We start from the raw sequence: 9,175 nt of genomic DNA, 5'->3' as shown, positions 1-9,175 counted from the left end.
AGGGGATTAGCCAAGGCAGAAGGGTTGTGCAACACTCCACCCTCCACGACAGCAGTCAGCGGTGGAAACCAGGGGCCGACAGAGGAAAGGGGGAGGAAAGGACAAGTGCTCCGAATCTCAGGGATTCACCTCCCACCCCACATGCGACAGGACAGACTGTGACCTGCTCAAAACAATCTGGAACAAGGGCAAAGTCCAGCTGAGATCATCAGTGGTGTCTGGAGGGGACAGCAAGCAGCATAGCCCTCCCTCAGTTCTGGGGCTGGAACGAAGGGCTGCCTATGTCAGCAATCACCCCCCACTCAATCATTTTCAGCAGCCAGTTCCTCTCAGCGGTGATACTGTGCTGAAAGAGCTGCAGGGACAAGAGAGGCAAAGTTAGAGATTATTCCTTGCAGTGCCCCTCATCCTGCCCCAAATGCACTGGATCCTGCCCAGCCCCACTTTGCCTGCAGCCCCTTGCAGGACTTCCACAGCACAGGACCCTCATCACCAAACTAGGACGGATGAAAGGCACCCTGAAGACGCCAGAATCTGCACCCAAGCTACTCTCTGAGAACAAAGCATGTCCCAATATGTTCCCCTGGTATGTCCTAGCAGAATTTCCATGGGTAACGCCAGAGATAGCTACCAGACCGCTCAGCTGCTTGACTCACAGCTTTGTCTGGTAGGTTCCCCTGTGGAGAACCTTAGTTTGAAGGGGAGGCATTTTCTACCTCTTTTTTTCCGTGAGCGACCCGTATTGTAATAATGTATTGGCGTAGTATTGTCCTGGTTACCAGGGTAACCAAAGCCTGCAATATTGACCTCTTGGCACACGTGGAGGGCTAAGTTCAAAGCAATGATTCCCGTGGTGGCATATGTCTAGGAAGGGAAAAGAGAGAACATCTGTTTAGGATTTCAAACTCATACTTTTACAATTCTGACAACCAGCAACACCTTTGCAGCTGGGACCAGTAGCTTCTTCCACACTCAATATAGCAAAAAAAAAATGTAAATAAAACAGGACAGGTATACAGACAGCACTCCCAGAACTCAAACAAGGAGCATCTTATGAAAAGGTGCTGCAGAAGATGAGGGCTCATGAACACACAACCTCTGGGTTGATAAAACACAGAGCTCCATGGAAATCAAAAAGCTTCGAATGGAAGAAATGAGCACACTTTTTAACAAATCCACATCCATAACAGAGCATATACAAGGTCTCTGCATCTCTGTCCTTTCCATGTGCCTCTTTGTGTGTATTCCCCGCTGGCAGCCCTCGTGTGATACCTCACTTTTAATCCGCGCATTAAATTCCTGTCCCTGGCCTATGTGCTACAAAACTGCCTTCTGCTCACGTAAAGCTAACATGGCCATGCACAAAATCAAAAGCACAAAATCAAAATGCCTTAAAAGCCTTGTGACTGAGCAGCACAGCCACCACGCTCGCGAGCAGCTGAACATGCTCTCTGGTCCCCCAAGCCTAACCAAGCACTTCATGCTCCTTGCCTCGATTGTCCCACTTTGCACTTTCCAAACATTTTAGCAGGGAAATGTACTTGTTTTTACAGCATTATTTCAGCAGTCAGGGACTTGGCATCTAATCTTGGTCCCAGCCAAGAACCAGTGCATAACCTTGGACAAGGTTATTTTACCATACCAGGCCTTCAAGCTTCTCTTGCATTTGTTGCAGATTATAAACATCCTAGTAGTGCCTGGCAGGCTTAAAGTTAATTAAAGACTGCACAGTACCATCACAAAGATCATCAGGACCAAAGACAAAGTATCATTAGATTCATTAATGAAATAATCCTCCATCGTGCAGTGAAGGGGAAGTCTGCGCTCCAGAAGCAGTGGGCATAACAGCCAGCCCCAGGCCAGAGATCTGTGAGAACAGGGTGTTTCAAGGAATGCCAAACAAAATTCCTCCCATTTTACGCTAGCTAATTATCAGTAATGGTCTTCAGACAGGGAAAGCACAAAAGCATATATGAAAGGGCTTATACAGCACAGCTGCTCATCACTAGAGAACCGGGTTTTCGGAGGTCTAGGACCATGGACAGAAATATAACTCTAAAAAGGGATTTGAATGCAAAATGGCAAGGGGTGATGGAGCAGACTGGAATGAGAATAACACTGCAGTGCTGTGGCAGGTGGGGAAAAATCTTCCTTTTCTAGGTAGGAGCAGGGCTCCAAACCTGAAAAACCATGCTATAGGAAAAGATGGCATTTACTAAGGGAAGGGACTAGCTAGTCTAATGAAAAGGTTTTCCTTCCACTTGCACAGCACTGAAGCAGTAAGGTATAAGAGAAGACACAGAACACTGATGCTTATCTGTCTGCTCTCCAGTACAGTATCTTACCCTACTCGACGCATTTAGCTGCAGCAGTTTGTACGTCACTTCATAGGTGACATACGGGTTGAGAATACATAGCTGAGAAAACCCCACCTTCATCAGCAGGAGAAAGGCAGAGAGACACTGAAGGCATGCCCACTGAAGGCACACCAGAAAGTGCCATGATAAAGATCGCTGAGTTAGCTGCGGTCTACTGCTCCGGCTGGGTGCTCAGAAGGACTCAGGAGAGTTTGGAGGAACAAAGGGTCTCCTGGTCTTTTCCACTCATTCCCATACATCTGTCTCCAATGTGGCTGAGACTAGGGTCTTGCTAATTAGTGAAAAATAAGGTCTCAGGTGCATTATGCAGCTCATTAAATATTTGAAAGATACATGATTAGAGCTATTGAATATGTCACTACAAATAACCTAGTTTCAACCTTCCCTCATTAAAGACATCTCACCTTATTCCTTGTTTTCAGCAATAGTTCCCTAAGCCAGAGGAAATCCAGGGGCTTGAATGGGACAAACACCATCAGTGTATCATTGTCATTATTTTCCAGAGGGCTGGGCAGAGCTGATTCAGGGAAGAAGAGACAGATGCTGGTTCTCTCACCCACATCTTGTGCTCTTTTACTGGAGCATCATTTAATCTGAGAAGCAAAGCCAGAATTTGTCCAGTTTCAGTATCACTTGTTCCCAACCATGGAGGCAGCTGTGCACTGCCTGATACATGACTGGCCACGTGAACTCGCCACCGACACACATTATGGCCCAACCCAGCAGCCCGGTTCCACGGTGCGGGGCACCTCACACAGACACACCAATATTTCCTCCCTTGTAATAAAAAGGCAGACAGCAGTGGCAGGCAACCCCTGTTTTTCAGATAGGGAAGTGAGGCACAGAGAAATTAAATTACTTTCTCAAGTCAGAGTAAAAATGCATGTAATCCTGTAACACTGGGACTGCCTGCCACTCCACTGAGCTGGAAGTGACTATCCAGATCCCAGGAACAACATCTGTGAACAAGTGGTACAAATTCTGGCTCATGCAGTACCTGTGCTTGGTACTTGCCAAGCCCTGGACTGTCACACTTGGGATGGAGTTAGAGCAAGAGAAAAGAGATGGGACAGGGCAATACTGCGAACAGAGATCGAGGTATGACAGAAGTTAAAGGGAGGGAGCTGGGGTCTAGCAGCTTAAGTTCATCAGTGCGAGAGCTGCTTGAAAGAGCATGTTTAAAAGGGAGAGAAAGAGAAACCTACTGAGAGAGGAGATGAACAGTGACAGGAGTGAGAGGCAGAAAGGGCTGTGAAGTTGAGCACTAAGAGAGAGAACTTTGAGTAGCTGCAGAACCCAGGGCTCTCAACCCACCTATCACTTTCCTCGCATGCCTGCTCCCCCAACACCCGTCTCCAGCCCAGCCTTCATACTGGGCAAAGGATCCAGGCAGCTCCTGCTGTGAAAGAAGCTGCAATGTGGCAAAAGCAGAGAGAACTGAAAGACAAGAAGTTGAAGAGTCACCTTCAGGTAAGAAATGTGGCCCCACCACCTCCAACGGGCCAAGTCTCCTTTTTCTTCTGCTCTAAAGAGAGTTTTCATCCTTTCATAAAGTGCCAGGACACTTTACATGGGAGACCCTCCTCAAACACCACTCTTGTCACATCCATCTGCCCAACCCTGTCCAAACTGAGGCTTTTTTCCACATAAAAGGCATGCACTTTATGACCAGCGCTACCAGCAACCGAAGCTGCTCTGTAGTACCTCACACAGAAAAAAGGCAAAAGGCAGTGATCCACTCAGTATTTTCTCTCTGTTGGCATTTGGTAACTTCCACAATGGCTCCTGCTTTGTCCACAGGAGCACTGCTGTCAGCCTTCCCCTTTCCATCCCTCCTGGCACAGCGAGTGCCTGGAGCTAAAGCGCTGCCCCCTTCCTCCATGACCACCATCACGGCCTATGCCCTTCCCTCGAAGGCATGCCATCCAGATTTCCCCTGGTGCACCCTGGTGCGCAGCTGTATTTCCATCTCCTCTGCAGCACTCAAGGCTGCCCCATAAAGGGGAGGCTCTCCGGTTGCACAGTGTCCATCCAAGACATGACAATGCGGAGGGAAGAGCATTGCAACACCTGAGCTCTGCAGCCCGAAAGGCAGTTTACAGAACCACAGAACTTTTTCAAGCTCTCTTCTAAAAGGTCTGTCCATGAGCGAGTATAAGGATTTGCTGGTCAGGAAAGGCTTCCAGTGAAATTCAAACCTACCAAGAGAGATTCAGAGAGGCAGCAGTTTAGGGATGAGTGGAGCAGTCACAGCAGTATCAGACACAAGGACTAGGGCAGCTGAAGCAGGCTGCATAATGAAGAGGTTTGGAAAGCTACTGAGCTATCTTGAAGTACTTCCCAGAAATGACCCACATCTTTTAAATATAGTCCTTAGCACTGTTTCTAATCCACCTTCTGAGCAGCAGTGACAGCAAAATCTCATTTCCCTCCAGTTCTGCCCCCCCAGTTCCTCTCCCTTTTTGGTCATTCCTCTTTCTGTACATGTTTGGGGAGCCCTTATTCATCCTTTCATTGTTTATCCACAAGAAGAGAGAGTGACAGAATTCCAGTTACATTTCCAATTTCATTTATCCATTCACTTCATGACAAAGTTCATGACACCCATAACAAAGCCTCGCTGCACACTGATCAGTTCAACAGTGCATCTTTTCCTCTCTGATTGTCCTTCAGAGGACATTTTATGCACACATCTGTATTGCATCATTCTGCTGGCCTGTTGACTCACTTGTAATGGTGTCAAAGAATCACAGAATCACAAAATGACAGGGGTTGGAAGGGATCTGTGGAGATCATTTAGTCCAACACCCCCCCCCCCCCCCCCGCCAGAGCAGGGTCACCTAGAGCAGGTTGCACAGGAACGCGTCCAGGCAAGTTTTGAATATCTCCAGAGAAGGAGACTCCACAACCTCTCTGGGAAGCTTGTCCCAGTGCTCTACCACCCTCAAAGTAAAGAAGTTCCTCCTCATGTTTAGATGGAACTTCCTATGACCAAGTTTATGCCCATTACTTCTCGTCCTGTCGCTGGGCACCACTGAAAAAAGACTGGACCCATCCTCCTGGCACCGACCCCATAAGTATTTATAAGCATTAATAAGATTCCCCCTCAGTCTTCTCTTCTCCAGACTAAAAACACCCAAGTCCCTCAGCCTTTCCTCATAAGAAAGATATTCCAGTCCCCTAATCATCTTTGTAGCCCTTTGCTGTACCCTCTCCAGCAGTTCCCTGTCCTTCTTGAATTGGGGAGCCCAGAACTGGACATAGTATTCCAGATGCAGCCTCACCAGGGCAGAGTAGAGGGGGAGGATAACCTCCTTCAACCTGCTAGCCACACTCTCCTTGATGCACCCATTGTGCCATTGTGCAACAGTTAGCTGAACGTAACTCTATTTCCTTTCCTGCGTATCTGCACATAAACCCCAGGCTGCCAGTCTCCACCCATCAGCAGCCACTGTTTCATCTGATTCACAAAGACACTTATTCATCTCTCAACAAAATTCCCCTAACAAACCTTCCAAGGAAAGGCTTTCTCCACACAAAGCGTATCTGGCAAGCACCAAGATGCTTCCTGTGAAAGAAACAAGGTTCATTTCCTACTAGCCCTTCCTAAAGGCTCTCAGACTGTGGCCTGAGAATCAGTAATAGTTCAGGGCATCTCTTAAAGAGGTCTACAAATGTAGCATTTTGAGCTCCCGACCATGTTGTCCTGTCTCCCAGCTCCTGACCACTTATGTCCCATGAACAGAACCCCCAGCACCCCAAGAGCACATAAAGGGCTCCTTTACACAAAGGAATTTAGGTGGAAACAGATCTCTGGAGAGCTAATACTTAAGTTAGGTCAAGCTGTTCAGGACCTTGAACAGCTTGAGTTTTAGAAAATCATTGGCCTCACATAAGCCTCATTCATTCCTCCAGATAAAGACAGGCAATGAATAGCACTGTGGGATGTCGACAAGGCACTCTGGAAGTGACCATCAGCAGCAGGGGATCTCTGCTGCAGTCTAGCTAAGGCACCTCCAGGCTCACCAATGCTGCTTCGTCCTGCTACTTTTCTGTCTGCCCTGCCCTCAAGTCACTGCCAGGCAGAACACAGTCCTCCAAGTCCCCAAGGATTCAGACCTTACTGGGGGAGGTGTTTCTCATCCAGGTTTTATCCTGGGAGGGTGGTTGCCTATTCTTTCCCCAATAATGAATTGTCCCCCACCACTAGCCCAGACCACAGTAGCACTGAGGTCAGAAAAAGAAAGAAGAAAAGGTAACTTTTACTCAACGTGACTTTCATGTGAGTTCATCACAGAGTAGCACAGGCTCTGCACGCACAGACCTGCCGAAGGCAACGGAGAGGCTGACAGAGGCAGACGCACTACAGCTCGGACCACCCCACTGCAGAGCCCACAGGACCTCTCCCCACCGACAGCATCTCCACAGCCCCTGCAGCCACCAGACCTGCAGAGGAGCAGACCCTGTTTCAGAGTTTGGAGCCTCCAAGTGGCTGTATTTGAGTCAGCCCCTTACTCGACAAAATTAAACGGGGCCTTCTGGTGATGAACGCTGGTAAACGCAGCATCCTTTTCCCCAGCAGCTAAGGACACTTGCTTGCGAGCTCAAGGCTCACAGCGCTCCAGAAATCGCTCACATCAATCTGCAAAATGACAGGGCAACAGTGCAGAGAGGGGAAGGGACTGACCATGGCACTCTCTGAGCCAGACAAGCCCTCAGCCCCTCGGCATGCTCCCCGTGGGGCTGGCCTGGCCCTATGGCCTGGCTCCCCTCCCCTGCACCCGCAGCCCTCCTGGCTGTGCCCACGGCTGGGGTGAGCTGCGGAGTCCCACATCGACAGCGTGGGCTCCCTCGCTCCTTTCTCTCCATAGCTGTTAGCTGGCTGCTCCTCGGGATGTCACAGGGGATGGGGGACCATGAAGGCCTTCAAACGGCCCCTGTTGCACAAAGTGATCTGTTATCCCACAGACAGGCAGTAGGATGCAGCTGCAACCTACACCATGGTGCTTGGGTACGTGCCCAGAGGACAAAAGCCTTTGCTGAGGAAAGCAAAGGCTCGGAGCAATAAGAAGAAATGTACATGCAGGAGAAATCCTCCAGTCCTGACCAGGGCTGCTTCCCAGGCCAAAATCAAGAGGTTCATGCCAGAGAAAAGATTAGCCAAAAGCAGTTCAGTAACATGGACAATAGCTTGTCTGAGCGGCTCTTCACCTCGAGCAAGGCACTGTGCTGATTCAGAGCATGAGCTCAGCTCACGCCGAGTGCCCTGCTCCACACGGGTGAATTTGGGACTGCAGATGAAGGAGGGAAAAAGTCCTCCATCATTTGCACCCATCTAACAAAAATGACACTGGTCACATCTTGGTCATTCAGCAGCAGTGATTTTTTCTGTGACAAACCACCAGCCTTTCAATGATGGTATGAAACTAGAATTGGGTTTCTGTTACTCTTGGAGGGAGATCACAAGCAGTGACATATGCTCGTACAGCCACTGTATCAGTGGGTCTCTCCTGGACCTCCTACACACACCGCACAGAGGCTTTCATCAGCCGATTACTTCTGGGCTGCTACACACATACACACAACACAGGTAAACACCCACCTCTGGACCCTAACCCTGCAAAGATCGCAGCAGCATTTATCAGAGGGTGACTGCTAGACCTCCCACACATGCAGAGGAATTTAATTTGTGTATCACAGAAGCACATTAACCCTGCTCTAGCCTCCCACAGCCCTGTGCACACACATCACACAGGATGCAGGCCTTGCATGGGTGTTTGCAAATATTAACACTTTTGAAAGAAGTTTTTCCCCCTTTGCCCTTGCTGCAGAAGCAGCATATTGGGCGGTCATAGGGGAAAATTCACTTTAAAATTGTGCAAAACAACAAAAAGATTTTTACACTTTGGGAAACAAGTCACCTCTTAGATGCTTTTCTACTCTTCACACCCCCAAAGACATCCAAGATGACTTGATTTTCTAAAAATACACCCACAACAGGCACAGATAAAGCCTCTCTGGAGAAGCCCAGCTTTGCTAGTGACAAACGCGAGTGCTAAGTCTGTACACAGAAGAGCTGCATGTGGTGGGGCCATTTGCAGAAGGAGACTCAGCATTAGGGAAACACAACTGCTGGAGCAATCAATATGCAGCTGAGGGGGGACACCGTGACTAGAGCCTGTGCTCCCATTGACTAGAGCCTGTGCTCCCATGCCCATGTGTTGGGAGCATGTGTAAGTCCCCCCATCTCAGTCCATGGAGACACCTAGGGCTGCGTGTGTCTGATTTACAGAAACATGTCTCCTCCCTCCTCTCTTCTGTCACTTCCCATTTTCAGGGTGTCTCCAGTGAAGACGTCAGTGGCCAGGAGGGTCCCCTCCTTCTGTACAGCCCCAGCCCAGCAATGCCCTAGGGCCTGGGGACACAGTGGTGAGTGCTGCCTGGAAGAGAGCAGGGCTCAGCATGCATTGAGGTTTTCTTACCCACGCAGAGCCAGATCACCAGCTTTTTCCACTGGAAGAAGGCAAAGAAGAGTCTCCCCGCTACAGATCTGGCATTCATGCTGTCCCTATGCGCATCCTGCAAAACAGTGGAGACTACACCAGCCAAAAGCAGGGCTGAGAAGCTTTCTCCTGAGAGGCTGGGTGCCCGTCCCACAAGCCTAGACTTCCCATGCCTCCATCCCTACAGCGTTGGTCCCCTCCATGCTCTGTCTGCTGAGCCATAAGACCCCCCCATGCACAGAGAAGAGCAGCTGCATTGGGTCAAGCCCTTCTCTCACTGTTTTGCTGAGTGCT

General features: G+C 49.3%; 1 protein-coding gene across 1 annotated transcript; it reads right to left on the bottom strand.

Moving 5' to 3' along the window:
* Positions 1-250: 250 nt before the first annotated feature.
* On the bottom strand, positions 251-8,939 carry LOC132319120 (CMP-N-acetylneuraminate-beta-galactosamide-alpha-2,3-sialyltransferase 4-like). Its single transcript, XM_059829033.1, is given in 10 exon segments — positions 251-359; positions 722-864; positions 2,346-2,462; positions 2,783-2,943; positions 2,946-2,971; positions 3,752-3,815; positions 4,449-4,576; positions 5,890-5,946; positions 6,076-6,157; positions 8,861-8,939. Coding segments are annotated over 10 exon segments (966 nt in total).
* Positions 8,940-9,175: the final 236 nt, after the last annotated feature.

The sequence above is a fragment of the Gavia stellata genome, chromosome 24 (genome assembly GCF_030936135.1).
Source record: "Gavia stellata isolate bGavSte3 chromosome 24, bGavSte3.hap2, whole genome shotgun sequence".
Classification (NCBI taxonomy): domain Eukaryota; kingdom Metazoa; phylum Chordata; class Aves; order Gaviiformes; family Gaviidae; genus Gavia; species Gavia stellata.
This window is presented reverse-complemented; position numbering and strand designations above follow the sequence as displayed.